The 23649-nt window shown below is 36.5% G+C and overlaps 1 protein-coding gene across 1 annotated transcript; it reads left to right on the top strand.

Moving 5' to 3' along the window:
* The first annotated feature begins 4320 nt into the window (after nucleotides 1–4320).
* LOC101531269 (sciellin-like) lies at nucleotides 4321–5445 on the top strand. The gene has a single exon (XM_012928377.2). The coding sequence runs from the start codon at nucleotides 4321–4323 to the stop codon at nucleotides 5224–5226; it is 906 nt and encodes a 301-aa protein (XP_012783831.2). The 3' UTR covers nucleotides 5227–5445.
* Nucleotides 5446–23649: the final 18204 nt, after the last annotated feature.

Here is a 23649-nt window from a genome sequence, read left to right as displayed (position 1 = left end):
TAATAAAGAATTTATTATTTCAGTTTGTTGCTTTTGTCTTGTAAATATTTTGTGTCTATTGTTGTCTTGTTGCCTTTCTTTGTGCTTTATGCATTATTTTTTTTTCATTTTGTTATGCATTATTTTTAATTGACTTAAATTCAATTCTTTTTCATTTTTCCTTATGCATCTGCCTATGGATTTTCTTGATGTTACTACATAGCCTTTGTAAAACATCTTATAGTCCTAACAGTCTACTTTAAACGAATAATTCAACCTCAGTCATGTCAAAAATTCTGATCTTTTGCGTACATGATCTATATTTTCTGACATCACACAAGTGCTGAAAGATCTTCAAAAACCTCATGGGAATGTGCATTATGAAAAACTGACCGATTTTTAAAATTTTTGCACAAAATAAATTTATCTACTCATTCTGTTTTCCATGAACTTTTTCTAAAGCTGCATTTATTTATTTGTTTATTTATTTATTTATTTATTTATTTATTTATTTAAAGTTAAGATTTATGCAGAGGGATGGAGAGACAGAGGCAAGAGAGAACCTCCAGCCATTGGTTCACCCCTCCCCCCCAAATGGCTTCATTGGCCGAGGCTGGGCCAGGCCAAAGTCAGGAGCCTAGACCTGCATGGTTCTCCCTAGTGGGTGGCAGAAGCTCAAGCATTTAAGCAATGTTGTTTTGTTTTCCTAAGCACATTAGCAGGGAGGTGGATAGAAACTGGGGCTCAAACTGTCACAACTATGATGTGGCATCATCTCATGCAGTGGCATAACTCACTGCACCACAGTGCCTGCCACAACTTGAACTTTTAAAAGTACTTTGATTACTTCAGATAGTATTGAATATACTAATATAGTTTTATACTGATAGTTATTTTAATGCTTTTATCTTTTAAGTCCTATACTAGAATTATAAGTCATCCATTAATCACTATTAATGTATTAGAGTATTTTGTGTTTGTATTTATATTTACCCTCACCAAGTAGTGCTATATTTTCATACATTTGCCTGTCAGAGTCCTTTTATCATTTTATATAAAGGAATTGTAATGGTGATATTTTTTAGTAGCGTTGTTTATCTCAAAGAGTATTTCTCCTACAGTTTTGAAGGTCAGTCTTGGCTTAAATCGCTTCTTGGTTGTCAGTCATTTAGTTTTAGCACTTTCAATGCAAAAAGTCATCCCCTGTTCTTTTGTCTTCTAAGGTTTCTGCTGAGAAATCTGATAATCTCCAAAGTACATGCTCAACAGACACATGCCTATACATGTCTACGTACATGCTCCATTGTGCATGTCACATCACTTTTCCCTTGCAGCTTTCAAGATTCTCTTGTCTTTTTTTGTCTTTAGTGCTTGTCAGTTTGCATACAATATATCTCAGTTTGGGGATTGACTCAATATTTTTTCATCCTTCATAGAATTTAGTGCAGTATTTATGTTTTACTTGTTTATTAAATTCAGTTTGATTTGATTTGTTTCTGCATACTACTGCTACTCTCAGGGAGAAGACCTTGAAAAGCATATTCACAGAAGTCTAATGTGTGACTTCCAATTTAAGAGAGGTTAAGAACCTGAAGATGTATTCTCATCATATCCTTAGCACTATAATCATATAATTACTAGAGTATTTGAGATTATTCTATAGAATCTATATAAAAGATATAACAGTTTTAAGAGAGTTCTTCCAAAGACTATCCAAAAATATAGAACTAGGGATTAGTTACTATTCTAAATACTATCGGATGGTTGGAACACTGTAATTAGGAAGAGTGATGTTTTTAGTACAGAAAATAACTGATACTTCATAAAGTTTTAAGTTAACATGACAGGCTGTAGGAAAACAGAGTTAGAGTAAATGACTGTGATTAGCACTGCTGCTCCGGCTTTTGTAAGACACTAGGTAAATATTTGCTACATTGAGACAACTCTAATTAGTGTTATATTTTAATATATTGGTTCATGTTTTCAAAAATTCCACTCACATTCATCCACAAGTTCAAAGAAATACTAAATTTTTTAAAAGTGAATAATTAATAAAGTTTTTAATCTAATAAAATTTCCTAGTTGAAGCGCACTTCAGTTGGACACAAATTATTATCAAAATAATGTGTATGCATTATTAATTCAGGTTTATCAGGTCTGGAAATATGAAAAAAGTATGGCAGACTAACTTTATGTGTTATAAAATTTCATAGTTGAACACATGAAATTGAGTGGCATTGATAACAATAGAAGAAGGTGATTTTTTGTAATCAGAAAATTTGGTATAGTTTACTTTAATTCCATGGATGGTATTCTTTTATGATTTTTCTTAGTATCCTCATTCACCTCAATATCATTTGATATCCTAAGTTAATTTAGGCAGTGATATTTATTCATTAGGATATTTATATCCAAATTTTATTAATAAAATATCTAAAAAGCTAAAAACTCCTTGGGTATAAAATAGAAATTTAAGATTTAAACATTGTTTTCTAACACATAGATGACAATTGACTCTTCTTAATGAGAAGCTGCAGGTCAAATGGTGACTACATCTCAAATAATGTATTTTGAAAATTGAAAATAACTCTTAGTATGATATACGAGCACTCTTTAATTTGAAAAGAAAACAAACTTGAAATTTGAAAGCCAAAAAGTTTCTAATTTGCCTAGATCACCTGGTTATTTAAACACAGGACTTCTTGTTTCTTTAGGATTTACTTTTTTATTTGAATGCATAGTTACAGAGAGAGGAAGAGACAAGAAAGAAGGAGGAGAGAAATATCCATCCACCCACTGGTTTCCTCCATAAATGGCCACAGCAGCTGGGGCTGAACCAAGCTTCAACCCAGAGCTAAAAATTTCATCCTAGTCTCTCCTAAGGCTGAGCAGGGCACAAATACGTGGGTCGTCTGCTGCTGTCACAGGCGTGCTAGGAGGGAGCTGGATGGGAAGCAGAACAGCCAGAACTTGAACCAACACTCATATGGGATGCGGTATTGCAGATAGTGACTTATTCTTTTTACTTCCTATTGGTGATATTTTTGGGTGGAGGGGGGTTTACAGGGCCTTTCTTTGTAACTGTATCTTTCACTATAGAATAATAAACTTCTAGGCCCACGAAAGTCTCTGGCGGTCGCAGTTTCCAATAGGAGTGTCATATCAACTTGGAAACTGGGTTGTGTTCTAATAGGAGTATTTTACATTTGAAAGATATTAATAATAAATTTATCTTTTAATATTGTTTTCCCAGGAACTAAATTTTTTATTCTTATTTTTCATTTTACACTTTTGTAGGTATAAGGCTTTTTGTTTTTAGTGATATGTGAGTTTGTGAGTTTGTGTGTACATGTGTGTGGCAGTTTAGAAGAATTTATCTTTCTATACTGCATTTACTACATCCCTATGTGTTACCTATGTCAAGTTCATCCAAGTTTTACATTGCAAGTACAATTATTAGGGGTTCCCCCCTTTTAATTTTCTTTTATTTTACTTTTTCTACATGTATCAGCTTTCACATACAAGACAAAATGCGGTATTTATCTTTCTGAGTCTAGCCTACTTCACTTAGCATAACAATTTCTAGTTCACTTAGCATAACAATCTCTAGTTCCTTCCATTTTGTTTCAAATGTATGGACTTCATTCTTTCTCTGTGTGTGTGTGTATTTTCTATTCCTAGACATAAGTTAATGGAAATCTTGGTTAATTCAATAATATCTTAGTCACTGTGAATTGGGCTGCTACAAGCTTAGGAGTGTAGATTTGTATTTCACATGCTGTTTCCAGGAGTGGAATAGTTGAGTCATATGGTATATCTATTTTTAGTTTTCTTTGCCCTTTTTAAGATTTATTTACTTGTATTGGAAAGGCAGATCTACAGAGAGAAGGAGACAGAGAACAAGATCTTCCCTTCACTGGTTCACTCCACAAGTGACAATAACAGCTGGAGTTGACCCAATCTGAAGCCAAGAGCCAGGAGATTCATCTGGAACTCCCATGCGGGTGCCCGCCTTCTACTGATTTCCCAGGCCACAAGAGGGAGCTAGATGGAAACCAGAGCAGCAGTGACACAAATCAGTACCCATATGGGATCCTGGTGCTTCGAGATGAAGGATTAACCAGTTGAGCTATTACACTGGGCCCTATTTTAGTTTTCTGAGGAATCTCCCTGTGGTATTCTACTATGAATTTTTGCATTAGCATTTTTGTAAGTTGTGTTCAATATCTTTCACATGCCAAATTCTTATATTTATAAATATCCAGAGGCCTTTAGCTCAAAAATAATTATAATATTGATATATTGGATTTTAATGAACACTGTTAAAGCAAAATAGATCAGATGAAATTGTCTCATCCCTTTAATAATAACGCAAGACATGACAACCTCATCAAAGTGGTTCCTGAAGCAAATAAAAATAATCAAGGAAACCAAGGTGTGGAAAATCTTACCAAAGTGAATCCTTCACCCAAGAAAAGTGAACAAAGCCTTGATGAACTCATTAATGTAAGCCCCAAAGCTGCCAAAAACACTGCTGGAAACCATGGTCTTGACAAACTCATCAAGGTGAATCCTGAAATTCATGTAAAGAACCGAAGAAACCAAGACCTGGATCACCTCATCAAAGTGAATCCTGCAGTACTCAGAAGAAATCAGAGTGCAGATTTGGACAATCTCATTAAAGTGCAACCTTCAGCTCTCAGAAACACTACTTGCAACCAAGACATGACAAATGTAATTGAGGTGAATTCTTATGTGTCTGAAAATAAGAATGGAAGGCTTAATGGGCAACTCAGTGGATTCACCAGTGCTGTACACAGCCAGTCGGCAAGGACCACTACTTGCCCATATGAAGCCAGGAACAGTCTCAGCTCCAGTGCTGGACCCAGGAGTACAGGCTCTAAGGATACTGTTGTGTACACAAGGACCTACGTGGAGAATAGTAAATCACTGAAGGATGGATATCATGAGACTATCTCTGGAAAATACATACAGACCGTTTATTCAACTTCAGATAGGTCTGTCATTGAAAGAGACATGTGCACTTACTGCTGCAAACCCTTGGCTATAGAAACGAAAATGATTCTAGATGAGTTACAAATTTGCTGCCATTCTACTTGCTTCAAGTGTGAAATATGCAAGAAGCCTTTGGAAAATCTGCAGGCAGGTGACAGTATTTGGATTTATAGAGAAACAATCCATTGTGAACCTTGCTACTCTAAAGTTATGGCAAAGTGGATTCAATAATTGTGGCATGTGGAAATCAAGAGGAAAAATATTCATCAAGACATTAAATGTTCAAGCTTTTATTTTGAGAATATGTATTTCAGGAAAGATTTTACACTGAAGTTTACTCTTATACAAAATTAATGAATCTGCTATTGCATAAATAATCTGATCGCCGGCAACAAGTTCATAAACATAAAAAACCATCTTGGCTGGTTTAGTGGTAAAAATTTTGGATGGTTCCAGTTAATAGTGTCAAAAGAATGATGCTTCTGAGGCCGGTGCGTACTGTCAATCCTGCCAGGCCTCCAACAGCAGCAGTGGGGACAATAAGAAGCCATAGTGTCAAAACTCAATTTGGGGCCCGATGCGGTAGCCTGGTGGCTACAATCCTCACTTTGCACCCACCAGGATTCCATGTAGGTGCTGGTTTGAGTCCTGGCTGCTCCACTTCCTATCCGGCTCCCTGCCTGTGGTATATAAAGGCAGTAAAGGATAGCTCATTAGCTTAGCTCTGACAGTTGGGGCCACTTGCAGAGTGAACCACCAGACAGAGGATCTTTGTCTTCCCTTCTCTCTGTAAATTCACTTTTCCAATAAAAATATATAAATCTTTAAAAAAAATCTGGGTTTCCCATGTGAGTTGTATCAACTCAAATATTTGAGACATCACCCAATGCATCACAGGGTACACAATAGCAGGAAACTGGAGTCAGAAGCAAAGGCATGACTTGAACCCACATACTCCAATATGGGATGTAGGCATCCCAGTTAACATTATAACTATACCTTGTGAAGTCAGTATTTGTAATACATCCACTTAGAAATTCAAAACCAATTCTTAAAGTTATTAAAATATTTTATAATCTTTGTTTATAATATATTTGCTTCATTTTAATTCACTGAATAATTAAATATAGCATCAGGTTTAAAATGATTTAAATGTTGAAATAAGAAAGGCCTAAAACTATTTAAAATATACAGAAAATTTTGCATGGTATGATTTTATTTCTATGTCTATTGTTGAAGAAGTCATCCAGGCTAGGCTATCTTGTTGTAGTTGGTTGTATACTTTAATTTTTAATTTACTTTTTGGAAAGTTTTAAAATGTAACAATTTTGCTAAGCAGTGTAGTCACAGGAGGATTAAGCTGCTGCCTGCAATTCCAGCATCCCAAAATCAAAAAGCTAGTTTGAATCCCAGCTGCTCCACTTCTGTTCCAGCTCTCTGCTAATGTGCCTAGGATGGCAATGGATAATGGTCCAATACTTGGGCCCCTGACACTTATGGAGAAGACTGGTGAATTATCTGGCTTCAGTTTAAACTAGCACCAGCTGTGCTGTCCATGTGCAGATAGAACCAGAAGATGTGAGATCTTTCTGTTTGTCTTTTCCTTTGTCTCTCTGATTCACTGCCTTTCAAAATAAATTAATGACTTGTTAAAAATGAAAGTAAAATGCTTAACATCGTTCCATATCATATGTAGATATTACATAAATACACATATACTATTATTAATATTATGATTGTGAGATTCATGACAGTGATCATAAAATAAGAAAAGGAAGACATATATTTTTTATGGACATGGTGCAGCTCAGAAAATCAAAGTGAATGCTAACTTAAAGAACAATGAATATGGAGATGTACCTTCTCTCATCCAAAGTCATATACTCGTTGAATTTAATTCAGAAAAACCCAGGTTGCTTGGATTCCAAAATTAGTATTCTTGGTGCTAAAACATAAGGAATCCAAGAAAATGATTGCTACTTCATGTTTTTATAACATCGAATAGGGAGAGTGCTTTGCTCTGTATCAGTTTGTATATATATTTTGGTTATATTCATATCACCATGAGCATTTGTGTGTAAATTTAGGGAACTCCATTGGATGAGTTTGGTTGTGAAAACATTTACAGATATTCTAGAAATACTTAATATCTTGAGTGATTTTTTTTCCCCAAGATTTCTATAATGCCTAGGAAACTGCTGTTGAAAAACAAAGGAAAAATTAAAATCATAGCCAGTGCTTGCCAGCTTCTATTTTCATACATTGCATCAATTTAAAAGGTTAGTGTCATTGCCTCTTGGCCTTTTGGCTAAGATCAAGTGTAAAAGGTTAGTGTTCTATAATGTACATTCAGTTTTCCCATAAAGTGCCAAGTTCAGGCCACAAAAATAAAGTTCTTTCTCAATGTCATGAAAGGCCAACATACAAATAAAAAGTCAAAATCTCAACGGTTTCAGTGGGACCTTTGGTCTGATTTCGATTAAATTGCTATCTGCTAAGGAACACCAAAACAAACTTGCACATTATAAATTGCCTGAAGAAAAGACTTTATTACACTTTGGATAGAATAATTTATGCATGAAATATCCATGCTAATGATATGATTTTCAGCTACATTTAATAAGTATACTTTTTGCTTTTATGCAGCACTTGCATTATCATCAGTTAGTGGCATAAATTCAGCTAACTATTGCAGGGGCATACATAGCTCTCCTGATTTAGGAGAGAGTAAATATTCTGTTCAAAGAACAGAATAAAATAGACTTCTTATGAATATGTTGTAAAAACATACACATATTCTGTTAGTCTCTACTAAAGTTGTAAAACTAAATCTGAAAGTTTTCACTCTCCCAGACAGCAACTCTCACCTGCTTTCCCCAGAGTAAATTTTTCCTTTCAAATTTTCCCCTCCCATTTGGTATTTTAAAAGTGCAACAAGAAAAGCATAACAGCAAATCAAGTCAGACCTTTCACTTCAAACAGACCTAGTAGACTGAAATGAAATATACTCCAGAAGAGTGCAAGGACGGAAACAGGAGCAACAAGCTACTCCCTTAGGGGGAATCAGTGGCAACTTCTTTCTATGAACCGTGGGCTTGCCAATACAATTTTCTCACAATTGAAGATACGTCATAAAATTGGAACTTTATTTGGATTCTTTTATGGAAGGCTATGGGAGGCATTTTACTGTAAGAATTTTGGCATAAAGTACATAACATGATGTCATCGGAAGCATGATGAGCAAAAGATGTGGAAGCTATTAATACCAGAAAAGCGTAGCATTCTTCATGAGTTTGCCCAGTTACTCTTTGTGATTGAGTAAATTACTAAGCAATGTTTTATAGAATTCTTATTTGCTTACTGCAAAGAACTTGTCACATCTGAATATTTTGCTTTACTTACAGAGTAAAGACAATGGTCTGAACCTGGAATCACAAGCATTTATTAGCAACAGCTTTATTTATATAAAAAGTAACAAATATGTTAGTCCAACTTTATGGTGTTCTGTGTTATATGTGTCTGCTGCTTTAATTTATGATTTGTGCAGTACATTTCAAATTGAAAATTTTGCTCTTTTCTTTTCAGAAACTAAATGTTGGCATTCTCATCAAATGCTACATTACAAAACAGCTTTGAATTTCAGCAAAATACTGCTTCAGGCAGCCTGGGGAAAGAAGCAGCATTCATATAATTTAAATCCCTCAAAAATAAGCAGATTTTTAATTCAAACGTCATCTAGAATGAAGAAAATGTATGGAGATTGAAGAAAATGTTGACCGAAAATGGGCTTTTTACATTTTTTTTTTCTGCATACAAACTTCAATGCAGAAATCATGCACCTGACTTATGTGATCAGTTTGATCTCAAATAAACACCTACTAGAGAATTGGCACAGTGGCCTTGCAAGCTAAGCCTCTGTCTGTGGCATCAGCATTCCTGGTAGGCATTGGTTTGACTCCTGGAAGCTCAGGTTCCTATCCATTTCCCTGTTAATAACCTGGGAAAGCAGAGGATGGCTCATGTATTTTGACCCCTGCACCCATATGGGAGACGGGGAAGAAGATCCTGGTTCCTGGCTTCCAATACACCTCTGGCCAATCTGGCCTTTTGGGGAGCAAAACAGAGAATGGACTGTCTCTCCTTCTCTCTCAAAAATTCTACCTTTCAATTAAATAAATAAATAAATAAATCTTAAAATAAACCAACCATTAGATAAATTAAAAATTCTGCTGTGATAATTTAAAAAATCAGATTTATGATTAGATATTTCAATGAATAAATTTTTATTTACCCCAAAGCAAAAGTGTATAACTTGAACATTCATTATTTCTGTATTACATGAATGAAATAACTTAAAAGCAGTAGAGCAGACTGTTGATAATCTCAAATGCCCTAAGAATGGAAAAATGTAGGAATGGATTTATTCATGCACAGGAAATGAGTTAATACATACTTGGTAAAATTATATCAACTGATTTCCAGAACATTAATAAAAAGATACTCCAATATATTTTTGTAAATGTTTTGTCAAAAATAGTAGAATAGTGCAATAATAAGTGTTTTACCTTGATAATCGAGTCCATATTTTTCCAGATAATCACCAACTATTAGGACCAGGTTTTGATAAATTATGCTTCTCATGATGATCTCAATTGTTACGATTGTTTTTTGTCTTTTTGGTCTATTATGCTAATTTTTTTAAAATTTGTGTTTTTTTAATTGGAAAGGCAGATTTACAGAGAGAGAAGGAGAGCCAGAGAGAGCTTCCATTTAGTAGTTCACTCCCCAAATGGTCACAAGGACTGGAGCTGAGCCATCCCAAAGCCAGGAGCCTCTTACAGGTCTGCCACTTCGGTGCAGGGTCCCAAGACTTTGGGCTGTCCTCCACTGGTTTCCTAGGGTAGAAACAGGGAGCTAGATGGGAAGTGGAGCAACTGGGACATGAACTGGCATTTATGTGGGATGCCAGAACTGAACAGCTTGAGTAAATGAATGACAGAGGTTGGGAATCAGATGTCTCTCTGTTGGTTATTGGCTAGCAAGAGGAGAAAGCAAGAATTGAAAACATGACAAGGGTTGGAGTTGTACACATCATTATGAAGCCATGGTTGACTTAACACAGATCCAGAAAATTACATTTAGAAAAATCTATAGGTATGAGCATATGTGATGGCTAATTTTATACTGGATTAAGGAATACCTAGAAACCTGGAAAGGCACTATATTGAGTTTGTCAGAGAGGGTATTTTCAAATGAGATTAGCACGTAAATATGGGTGCAGTAAGAGAGAAGGCTTGGCTTTATGTGTGCAGGTATAAGGAATGACCTGAGCATCTGGATAGATTAAATGGGAAGGTGATATGGACTCTTACTAAAAGTGCTTGGACATGTTTGATTTCTGTCTTGGATGTCAGTCGCTAGGCTTGCAATCCAGAACTTATACCTTTGGATCTCTTTTATTAGAACTGTATTTTGGCCTTGAACTGGAACTCACATCTTTGTCTTCTCTGGAATGGAGGTCTTGGGACTTGTACTTAGTTTCACTACCACCATCTCAGGGTCTCTGTACTGTAGCATACCTGCCTGTCATGGGACTTCTCTGAGTTCACAATGCCTGAGCAAAAACCCTTGCTAAATTCTCCATACTTAAATGCATATTCTGTCAATTCTGTATCTCCAGAGAACTCTAACACAGGATATTCATGAAGTATTTTAGAACATATTTTATTTAAGTGTTTGAAATTTAAATTTTTAATTAGATTTAACTGATTCAATAGAGTTTGTAGATGCAGTTCTAAGAACATAACTACAGTCCCTTCTTTCTTTCCCTCCCTTCTGCTCTTCTCCTATCCTCTTTCCTTCTACATTTCTTGTTCCCCTTTGTCCACATTCTTGCTGGCACTGATCACTCTCTATTTTGGAGTTTGATGTTCCGAGAGCATTGAGGTGATATTTCATTGTGGTTTTGATAAGCATTTACCTGAAGGCTTATAATGCTGTGCATTTTTCCGTATATTTGCTAGCCATTTGCATTTCTTTTTTTGGGAACTGTCGATTGAGCTACTTTGTTCATTTCTTAAATGAATTGCTTTTCTTTTGTTGAGTTTTTACATTGCTGATATAGTCTAGATATTAATTTTTTGTCAGATTGGCACATTTCAAATGTTTTCTTCCCATTGTGTTAGCTTTCTCTTTATCATTTTCTTCACTGTGCAGAAAATTCTGAGTTTTATGTATCTATTTGTAAAGTTTTGCCTTTGGTGCTTGTGCTTTGAGAATCTTGTCATTAAAGTTATTCCTGGAAGAGTAAAAAAACCATTAATGTAAACAACAATAAAATTATCTTAAACTCTGTAGATCTGTTAATTATTTACTAATGATGATTTTATATATTTGATAAATTTGCCCTGGTCATGTAAGATATTATTAGAAATAATTGGTGTGACAATTTTAAATTTTAAATATTCGCTTGTTCACTTGAAAGGCTGGAAGACAGAGAAAGAGTGTGAGAAGAGAGATCTAGCTTCCATCTCCTGATTCACTCTTCAAATGGCTGCAACAGTTAGGGTGAGTCAGGTGGAAGCCAAGGTGCAGGATCACTATCATGGTTTCCCCCACAGGTGACAGGGGCTGAAGTAATTTTCTGCTACCTTTCGAAGTGCATTAGCAGGATGCTGAGTCAGAAGTGGAGCACCAACTCTTCGTCTCGCACTCCTGCATGGGGTGCTCATGTCATAAGTGCTGAGTTAAGTCATTGCATCCCAGTCTCAGTTTTTGGATAAAGATTTTAGAAGAACTGTCAATATTATCTTTCAATCTTTTTACAATTTTAGAATTTTTCCCCCAAAATTGTATTTTATGAAAGCATATAAAACATATAAGGATAAAGGGATAATGGTAAAAGCACTAGAAAGCAAATTTTGGTGAATACGGAATGCATACTCATCATGTACACTCACAATAGACATCTCAAAAAAAAAATCACATAGAATTTATGCAAATAAAATACAAGAAGGAAGAAAAAGAACTAAAATGAGGTTATTTCCTAGGGCAGAGTGCTGAAGGTGAAGAGTAGAAAAAAGGGAGAAATAAAAAGGGTATAAAGAAATAAGAACTGGCTGACATTTCTCTGAGTGTACCAGTTTTCTATCTCGCACATAAGAAAATACAGATAAGATGAATAAGAGTTAAGTCTCATGTAAGCGTCATAGAGCTAGCTGTGCCTTGTGGCACCTGGGAAGGCCCTGTTATCCAACACACTTTCTGCTGGTCAGTGGACGTATTAGGCTGATACATTTTCTGTGACATAAGTCCTTGCAAATGGGCACTGTTGCGTAAACAGTATATAAAGAGGTCAACTCTTATGTTGGTCTCTGCAGGTGCTGTTGCTGATGCTGTTGTCGTTGATGCTGGCTGAATAAACAATATCCCACTTACCTACAGTTCCATGTGTGTTGGCCTGGTTTTCAGCCTGGGAACCTCGTTCCAGGAAGCTAAGCATGGATTCAACAGGTAAGCAGAAAGCTAAAATTTCTCTGAATAGCCTATGACCTTACTTACTCTACCCCTTATATATAATGGGGCCTATGAATAGGACAAAAATCATGCTGGTGATTAATTTATCTGCTATGAAAAAAAGCGAATGGTTTGGAGTTGTGATTAAGGTCCCAAATCAGTTTTGTTTGATATAATAAAATGATGTAAAAAAATGTTATCCCCTCATGGGCATAATCAAGACAGGTAACCCTTCAATAAATGGTCTAAATGCTAGGCACTTGCAAGGTATGAACTACCAAGTTTTCATAAACTCAACAACTGTTGGAGGAAAAAAATGCCCCAATATCCACATAAGTGGAGAGGAAGAAACTGGGCGTGGTTTGAAACCAATGTCATGATTTCAGTCTTACAGGACATGAAGCAAATAACCAACTAAAGCCACATCAGGGCTCCAAACAAACAAATCTAGAGAAAACAAGTAAGGCTTTTTAAATTCCTATATTTTTGGAAATTTGAAATGTGAAAAATAAAAAATCAATTTTGGTGAGAAGAGATTAGACTGTAATTTTTTACAAATGATATACTCATCTACATAGGCTACACGACAGAAACATATACAAACTACCAAAACTCATAAAGAATCTGGTCAGATTGCCAGATGAAAGTAGAACCAACAAAAATTAATGACATTTATATCTACCTGAACTACTAAATTAGTAAATATAATCAAATGTAAGCTAGGGCTTGAGTTAGTAAAACCTATTAAAATATCTAGTATTGGTGCTGCTGCTCTGGCTCAGTGAGCTAAACCACCATTGTTGGTACTGGCATCCTATATGGGTGCTGATCATGGCCTGGCCTCTCCGTTTCCAGCCGAGCTCCCAGCTTAGGATCTGGGAAAGCAGGAGAGGATGGTTCAAGTCCTTGGGTCCCTGCATGCACATGGGAGACCTGAAAGAGACTCCTGGCTTCTGGCTTTGGATTGCCTCAGCTCTGGCCACTGTGTCCATTTGCAGAGTGAACTAGTAGATGGAAGATCTCTTTCTCTCTTTCTCTACATAATGCTGAATTTAAAATAAGAAATAAAAATAAATCTTTTTACAATGCTGGCCCAAGTTGTTGAGTTCACACTACCCATATATGAGATCCAGATTAAGGTCCAGACTCCTGGTTTTAACTTGGCTTATCCCTGGCTATTACAGGAATCTGGAGAATGGAACTAGTGGATGTGAGATCTCTCTCTCTCTCTCTCACTGTCTCTGCCTCTCTCCCTAATATGTCTTTTTGCTTCTCAATATTTAAAACATTGATATATCATCTAACGCCTATTAGACTAAGAAGTGCAGAAAATTAAATATGTGTAAATACTTACAGAAATGTGGGAACAACAAAATACTCAGTTACTAGTGGGAAAAACCTTTGGTGCAGGTATTCTAGAAGAGGATAAAAAACACACACACACACACACACAATTCTCTTGGATATTTCATTTTCTCCTAGATTCATAAAATGATTTATACTCAGATGTAATTTGTTATGTATAGTATTGGGGAGTATTATGCAAATAAGTCCACATTATTGTTTAAATTGGTAGGTAAAGTGACATGGATGCTCAACCTAAAATACCGTACATGACCACAGTGTCTTCAATTGGGACCTGCTAAGCAGGCCTGGGGATTCACGCATGGGCTTGGGTACCAGGTAGGTGAGGTGGAGGTTGGGTCCCAGGCTGGCATGTTGGCATGGCATGCCAATGGAATATGCAGGATTAGTTGCCTATGGATATATGAAAGTCTTAAACAGCCATAATTCCCATAGAACTCCAAGAAAAACAAGAACAGAAAGTATTGTAATCTTTGCATGTTCCTACTTGTTTTTTTAACAGATTTATTTATTTATTTTTATTTATTTTTATTAGGAAGGAAGATTTACAAAGAGAAGGAGAGACAGATTGATCTTCCATCTGCTTGTACACTCCCCAAATGGAGGCAATGGCCAGAGCTGAGCTGATCTGAAGCCAGCAGCCAGTAGCTTCTTGTAGGTCTCCCCTGTGGGTACAGGATCCCAAAGCTTTGGCCCATTCTCCACTTTTTTCCCAGGCCATAAACAGGGAGCTAGATGGTAACTGAAGCAACAGGGACATGAACCAGCGCACATAAGGGATTTTAGCACTTGCCATGGAAGGATTAGTCAATTGGGTCATTGCGCAACTCCCATGTGCTGACTTTTGTAGGTGGTAGCCAACTTATCCCCTTAGCTAAATAGTTGTATAAGCAGCAGTGCTAGAGTGGGAGAGAATGCTGTTTGCAACCAGTCTCCAGAGTTACCCCATGATTAAGTCAGATTTATGTAATATTAGTTTCACAAAGACACAGCCATTCTTAACTCAGTTATTCAGGGAGATACCAACTGCGAGCACTGCATGAGGCTAAATACTCATTTGTTCTTATGAAAGTACCATGTCATCAAAGAGTTTGGTTATTGGCTTGAAGAAGAAAGAGCACCACGTCCAGAGCAACAGCAAGGCACTGTCACCAAAAGTATCCAAAACTGTTGGGGGGAAAAGCTAGAGACCGAGCAAAAGTGAACACTCCAATTTAATTATTTTGCTTCAAAAACTTCTAATTTAACAGCTTACTAGTAATTAACAGCTAAATTCTGCTACTTTTGGAATTCCAAAAGCAGTGTTGAAAGGTAGTGAATAGGGCCCGGCAGCGTGGCCTAGTGGCTAAAGTCCTCACCTTGAATGCCCCGGGATCCCATATGGGTGCCGGTTCTAATCCCGGCAGCTCCACTTCCCGTCCAGCGCTCTGCTTGTGGCCTGGGAAGCAGTTGAGGACAGCCCAATGCTTTGGGACCCTGCACCAGTGTGGGAGACCCGGAGGAGGTTCCTGGTTCCCGGCCTAGGATCAGTGCAGCACTGGCCGTTGTGGCTCACTTGGGGAGTGGGTCATCGGACAGAAGATCTTCCTCTCTGTCTCTCCTCCTCTCTGTATATCTGACTTTGTAATAAAAATAAATAAATCTTTAAAAAAAACCCAGAAAGGTAGTGAATAGAATTGTGATTAGAGGTTGTAAGGGCTGTAATAAACATGAAATTAGTGATCTTTCTAATCAGAATATGCAGATTCTGAGACTCATTTGACAAAAGTGAGATAAACCGTTAACCTCTAGCTTTAGTACATCATAAATTATGTAAGGATATGGAGTTAGCAGAGCATCAAGCTAAAGCATTATGCTCAAACTAAATTAAGACTTCCAAACAAGCAATTGTGGATAAGAAATGCAGTCAACACAAAAGAAAATGTAGAAGGAAAATGATACTTTTTCTAAAACATATTCTGTTAGTTGGGCTATTTTATTAAATGAAATCCACAACAGACTCTTCATGAGGAAGAAAAGCTTATTTTGGCTCATAGTTTTGAGATGCATTATTCAGCATCACATGGATCTATGAGTTTGCCATTTGATGGAGATTAGCAATGATGTAGTGGGTTTGAAGAAATAGTAACATGGTGAACCAGGAAACAGAGAAATAACCCTGAATTTGAGGTCTATCTAAATCCCATGCTTCAACATGTTTTATGCTAACATATTTCACAGGTAGAAGTTTACTATCTTCTCCCCACATGAAGGAGGTGACATGAAAAGAGAAACAAATGTATATGGTGGAGTATGATACCATTTTCTAAATAGGTAAATGCCTAACCACGTACAGAAAGTACCCCAAAGAAACCTACATCATTCCACCTCTACCCATAATAATGGAAAGCCAAGCACTTTAGCACTGAATTTTAGAACATAGGCTGATCTCTTTTCGAGAAGTGCTTTCTCTCATTGTAATTTCAGAGGTTGTTTTTGAAAACACACAATCAATAAAACTTACTAGTAATTAAGAAATGACAGCAGAGGCATCCCAGTAAAAAATGCTACTTTGTCTTATCCTCCTCTCTGTTCTATCACATAAATAATGTGAGTTATCCATGACAGAAAAACTGACACTGATAAAAGTCTCTATACCTCTTCTTGAAAGGCTGGGAATGTAAGCAAAATCAGCCAAATGGCTCCGCTACAGCTTGAGAACCATGATGGATAAATTTCTAACTGGGGACAGCCTGATGTGTGGAAGCAGCCCAGCAGTTCTCCAAAAGATTGACCATGAATGGCATCTTATGGCAGATATATCCCATAATATGAAGTGCTTCAGACACAAGGCAATAATCAAGTATATTTTCTTTCCAACTATAATTTTCTAATAGTAAGAAGATGCAACATGAGAATGTATTATTTGGCTAAACCAGTTTTTTCTTGACATTCGAAATATTGGTAGCATTTGGAATATAGCATTCTATTAAAGGAAGCTGAAAATATATAACAACTAAAATAACGATTATGCATGTAGAAATTCAACCAAAATTCAGTGAGTGCAAAACATAATCATTAATATTGTTCACTATCCAGAAAAGCAGATAATAATCTTTGGAAAAACTGTCTTTTACATTCTCATAGTCAATAAAATCATGCTATAAGACATAAAACAAACTTTGAAAATACTTATGCTGATTCTGCCACTTGGTAAACATAATGTGCTGAATAATGTAAGACTTTTATCATAATGTTTTCTGAAATCCCTAATATATAAGAAATATGGGGAAAGCAGCACAATTAATTCTAGGCTGGAGCATACTTGAAGACATGAGATAACTTTTTTCTAGTGATAAATGTTATAAAAATATACTTTTTGATGGTTATTGAAAGGTATTACATTTCTTTCATAGATTGATTTAGAAAGAATTGGCATATCCTATTCAGCAACATGTTCATGTATCTCAGGTATTCAGACCCATTTACATTTGTTTAAGACAATCTATTTTCTTTTTCTTTTTTTTAATATATATTTTTATTATATTATTTATGTATCTGAGGTGAAGGGGGATATTGAGGGAGAATCCCCACCCAATCTCCCACCCGCCCAAGGTCCCAGATGTGGGGCATGCTGAGATACTTGCTCAAGTGGTTTTAATAGTCTTCCAGTTATGGATCGCTGCCAGTCACATCCCTCCCAGCTCGATTAGGTCATTGAAGAAGCCACTGACTGTCACAGTCCATCATGGAGTCTTCGTTTGCCCAGTATTTCACTGCCCAACGTTTAACTGAGGTGGTTGATTGACCTGTTCCGTCCTCCGTCCTCTCCTATCCAGGGCTCTGAGTCCAGCAGTTCGATTGGGGAGATCACCAAAGAGACTTAGAGGTATTCCCAGATCAGATTCCCGCATATTCCAGCTAGCACCTGTTCAGGCATAGTCCATCGCCACAATCAGTTGGTGGTTGCAATCGCTGGGCTGGCTCCATTCTCAGTCCCGACTTGCACTGGAACCAAGGGTGTTGCAGTCCGGCCTGGTTCTGCCCAGCATGCACTCGACTCTTTCATCAACCAGTGGGGTCTGCAGCCCAGTCGGGGCGACCCACAATAACCGCCACCAGGCCCGCCCCACAAGTCTTGTTGGATTTACATTAGGAAGCTTATATATTGTATGCTGAGAAAAAAGACTCCAGGAGCAAATAAAGTTAATCAAGGTTGTAAAAAATCAGAATTTATTAACTACTGTGAATAAAAAATGGAAAGTTCAGGAATAGTGCTAGCCTCTGAAAAGAATTTATCCAGATTGTCCCACACCACAGTTCCTCTAATACAGACAATTACCTCTCTCTCTCTCTCTCTCTCTCTCTCTCTCTCTCTCTCCCTCTCTCCCACACACACACACACAAATACACATCATAAAAAGGAACATTATCACTTTTATTCTATTTTTATTACATTGATATTGCTAATTCCTTTTATTTTCAGCATTTTTATCATATATATTTACCAATCTCATTTTGTACTGTTAAATTTATTGGTTGCAAATCACACATTTATATTTAAAAGAGAATCTGAAAATAAATCTTTAAAAATTAAAGCATAAGGCAGCGGTATTAGCAGGATGGCTGATTAGAGATCTGTAGGCCCTCAGCCTGCCATGACAACATTAATAGGAGACACTTGGTAAAATAATCTTATTGGAGATGTATAAAGCAAAGCCAATACTCAATTTCTAAAGATGTATAATCAAGATAGCAGGAAATTTTGTGACATTTTTGCCTGCTCTTACCACACACTTCTGTCTGGTCCACTGTAGTATGATTAAAAGAAAGTAATAGTAAAATTCCCAATTCCTTCCATCAAAACAGAAATATCAAGGCAATTTTTTTTTACTTTTTTTATTAATTATTATGCATTATGTGACAGTTTCATAGGCTCTGGGAATCCCCCTACCCCTCCCCACGCCCCTCCCCCCTGGTGGATTCCTCCACCTTGGTGCAGTATTACAGTTCAAATTTAATCAAGATTCTTTCCTTGCAAACATATACCAAGCATAGAGTCCAGCTACTTATTGTCCAGATGGGTTGAACAGTTTCTTGGGGAGACCATTTCTGGTCAAAAGTTAGAGCTGGTAGAATATCATCCCAGTCAATTAAGAGTCCCAATATAACATTAACAGCAATTTGTAACATTATGGAATTGACATGGTTTTGCGTAACCAGTATGTTAAAAACAAACAAAACAAAACAAAACAAAACAAAACAAGTTTTTAACCACAACCTATGATTTGCTCATTGACATTTCAATTTTAGTTTGTATACAGGACCGGCTGCTATATACCTTAAAATGGCTATAAGGTACCATTCAGCTGTCTCGTGTCTATTTCATTTTAGTATTTAGCCATTTGTTGTGTTGAAGTATAATTTTGCTGATCTTGGCAGATTTTAGGGTAATCTAGACTGTCTTGTAACTCTAACAAGACATTTGTCAACAATTAAGGTGCAGAACATTTTTTTTGGGGGGGGGATGTGCAGGAAAGTCCCCAACACCACGGTGAAGAGTGACTAATCTTCGTGTCCCACCCAGCGAGGCACGAGCCAATCCATGCCAGCTCTTTCCTGTCAGATTCCAAGCTCTACTTTTTGTTGTTTGTCTATTTATTTTGGGTTTTTTTAGTTTGTATGATTGTTTGTTTGCTATGAGGGGTTTTCGGAGCGATCCTGATGGTCATTGCAAGGGAGGGTGGGGGTCCAGAGGTGGAGCCAGGCTCGGACCAGAGAAAGCTCTCCTCCCTGGTCCCGAAGGACGTTTATTGTTCTTCTGTTTCTGCGGACCACTCAGGGCTTCTGGTTGTCTTTCCGATGACGTTGGTTTCTGTACGGTAGTGTTTCGACTTCTTCCATCCCCAGCGGAAGCTCTGGTTGGGGGTGGGTGACCTCAGAGTACTCGGCCTCCGAGGGCATCCAATTCCCTGTGGCCTCCTTGGCAGTTGGGATATAGTCCTTGTTGCTCGTATTAATAGTTTGTGGTGAAGGTCTGGGAGTCTTCATGGTTGGGATCCAGGCTTTCTCCTTGCCACCTGCTCCACCCTGGAGTGCCCCACTGCTCCACGCACATGACCTCCTGTTAAGAGGTTGTCAGGATCACACCTGATTCCCCCCTCATGCATTGGTATAGTAGTTTTACTATTGTTTAGTGCCACTTTGAATCTGTTGTCTATAAATTACCAGATTTGATCTTGATAGGCTACATTGTACTTTTTCCTCACTCTTTTTATGGTCCGGAAAGGCTTCCCTGCACTCCCCCCCATTACGGATTAACATAGCGTATTGAGGGTATAGTAGGTTTTACAGTTTTTCGATGTAGATCTTAAGTATTCTGACATTAATTGTTGGTTTATAGATTATATCGCATTATCTTATTGTATTGGATACAGGTTGTTAGAGATTGCAATAATATTACAATATACAGGTACTATCTTTCAGGTTGTCATCTTTTCATCTCAAATTAAGGCAAACATGTGGTATTTAACCTTTTGGGATTGGTTCATTTCTCTTAGCATGATGGATTCCAGTCGGGCCCATTTGTTCACAAAGAACTGCATTTCATTTTTTTTAATAGCTGAGTAGTATTCCATAGAGTAGATGAACCATAGCTTCCTTATCCAGTCTTCTATTGATGGGCATTTTGGTTGCTTCCAGGTTTTTGCGATTGTAGATTGTGCTGCTATGAACATAGGCGTGCATGTTGGTTTCTTGTGTAAGAGATGTTTTGGATATATCCCTAGGAGCGCTATTGCTGGATCGTATGGCATGTTGATTTTCAGTTGTTTGAGTATTCGCCAAACTGATTCCCATAGAGGCTGTACCAGTCTGCAGTCCCACCAGCAGTGGAGAAGGGTTCCCTTTTCCCCACATCCTCGCCAACAAGTGTTGGTGGTATTATGTATGTGTGCCATCCTTACTGGAGTTAGGTGGTACCTCAAGGTTGTCTTCATTTGGATTTCCCTTATTGCCAGGGAACTTGAGCATTTTTTCATATGCTTGTTTGCCATTTGGGTTTGTTCCTTTGTGAAATGTCTGCCCATTTCCCGAAGGCAAATATTATTTTGAATGTTCTTTCCTATGTAGTGGTTGCCTGAGAATTTTGTCTCTGCTTTGATTCTGAGAAGACGCAGACGTCACATGGGGAAAAATAGCATAGCTTGGATATCAGGCAAAGCAAAGTCATAAGAAACAGTGGGCACAGTCCATGTAAGCTAACCTATAGACGTACTGTTGACTGAGAAAGGTGAAAGAATACATTAGAACATTGAAGACACTGAATGTGGTTAAGACTCCTGAGAAACTAAGGCTTTGTAAAGCAGCCACATGCACAGGGGAATTGTAAAATACGTGCATAGGACCAAGGAAAAAGTGTATGATCAGATAAGACTCGAGAATATATTAAAGCCTTTAACTAATTTCAAGGCTCAGAAAATGCCTACTAATTAGAGATGGTATTTATCAGTACAGAAACAGTCTAAAGACTTGAAGAGGTGACTGTTTTCTCAAATGTATAATCTTCAACAATAATAAAAAGTCATATGGCATAGGAAAGCAATGAAAAAGTTCAGTAAAACTAAGGGTTACATTTATGAAAAAAATAGACACACTTGACAAATGTATCCAGGCTAAGAAAGAGAGAGAAAAAGCTAAAATAAATTCAGAAATGAAAGAGGAGCTAAACTGATACCACAGAAATACAAAGCAGCGTAAGAGACTATGAAGGGAATTTATAAATAGACAAATTGGATAACCTAAAGAAATTTATAAAATCCTTGATAATATACAATCATTGAGAACAAATCTTACCAAAACATAAATTTTGAAAAGATCAATATTGTAAGGAGACTTAATTAGTAATAAAAGGTTTCCCATCAAGGAATAACCCAGAATCGAATGGATTCAATGTTTAATTAAAGCAAAGATTGAAAGAATCAACATCAATATTCTTTTTTTTTTAACATCAATATTCTTTAAACTCTTTGAATACATTGGAAGTGAGGAAGCACTTCTAATCTCATTCTATGAGGTCAATGTTTTCCTAATGCAAAAGCTAACCAAGTACATCAAATAGAATAAAGGCACAGACTATTGTATTATATCCATAATGACATAATCCTAGAATATCAAATTTAACATTATATTAGAGGACTATATGTCATTATTAAGTGGGGTTTATCTGTGAGATGCAAGTATAATTCAGCATATGCAAATCATGATTTTCATCATGTTAATATAATTCATTGATTTGGGATTACATTAAACTAAGATGCTTGAATGTGAGCAAGAACAAAGTGAAGAAAGAACCTGTGAAATAGGAGAGAATGATTTATAAACCAACATATTTAAGCTTTGCATCACTGTAGCAAAATACTCTAGGCAGGCCAGTTATATGACTTACAAGTTTGGAAGCTCAAAGTTGAAGTGTCACAGCCTATTTTCATCAAGGACTGTCCCTTGACTGCATCAACCTATGGGAAATAGCAATGGTAGAAACATGTAGAATAGCCAACAGATTAAATCAGGAAACAAACAGGAGGAGGAACCTGACTTTCTCTCTCTGTAACAACTCTTTAGGGTGAATTCAAGTCACATGCAGCAGAACTACTTGATGCCTCCAGTGACTCAAGGACTGCAGTATTCCTTGAACTCCCACTCTTTAAGGCTTGTCAGCATCTGCAGTACTACAATGCTGGTATCAAAGCATCCAATCACATGAATCCTTTAGGTGTATCTATATTACATCCAAAATATACCATCAAACATATAAGAAAGTCAACCCATTAGTAAAAAAAAAATCATCAAATTAAGCATAGGTAAATGAACTACATAGACATTTCTCAAAAAAAGATTAAATATTTTAAGGTTCTTGAACATTCTGTGGGGTTTTCTTCATTTTTTTCTTCTGCTTAATATTGGTATACCATGGGCCTACATTCTAGCTCTCAATTTCCTCACTTGTTTTCAGGGCACTGATGAGACTCTTAAAGGCATTAAAGATTCATAACATTTGCTTTTGAGTATTTCTTAGAAATTCTTTCTACTTATATTCACAATGTCCTTGAAGAGGCAGTAGAGATGATTTGTATATTTCTGATTAATGTTATGTTTTAAATTTTCTATTATAAACATTTTAATGTTATATTTTAAGGAAGCAAAAACCTATATTCTTTGCATTTTAATTTTTATAATAGATTTTAAGATGAATATTCTAAAATTATACACTGAATAAGATGAAATAAAACTTGAACAAATGATTTATAAGCAAGTTTTCTGGAGATTGGTGTTTATGAATTACAATTGCTGAAATATTATTTTTTAGATGGAAGAAAAACGTCTAAAGAATTTATCACCTAACAATTGATACTAAAAACGTGTGAAAGAGTTGAAAGGTAAGTGAGAGAAATTAATTCTGAAAGTTAAAATAAACTCCTGGAGTGCTACTTGATCTCAGATATTTAAACCACAATATATGGTAAAAAAAACACTTAAAAAACAGTTTTACTATTATTTTAGTAGGTTAAAAATATATGCAATATATTGCTATTGTGATAACAAAGTTTTAAAAATATGGAATATGAGGTGAACATTTGAATACGATCGTTAAGATTTTGCTTGGATGTCCATATTCTCTATTAATATTTCTGGGAGAAGTTCTAGCTTCACCTTCAGTTCCAGCTTCCTGCTAATGCACATCTTGGGAGGAAGCAGATGACGAATCCATTCATATGACAGAACTGAATGGAGTTC

This window comes from Ochotona princeps, chromosome X (genome assembly GCF_030435755.1).
Source record: "Ochotona princeps isolate mOchPri1 chromosome X, mOchPri1.hap1, whole genome shotgun sequence".
Classification (NCBI taxonomy): domain Eukaryota; kingdom Metazoa; phylum Chordata; class Mammalia; order Lagomorpha; family Ochotonidae; genus Ochotona; species Ochotona princeps.
This window is presented reverse-complemented; position numbering and strand designations above follow the sequence as displayed.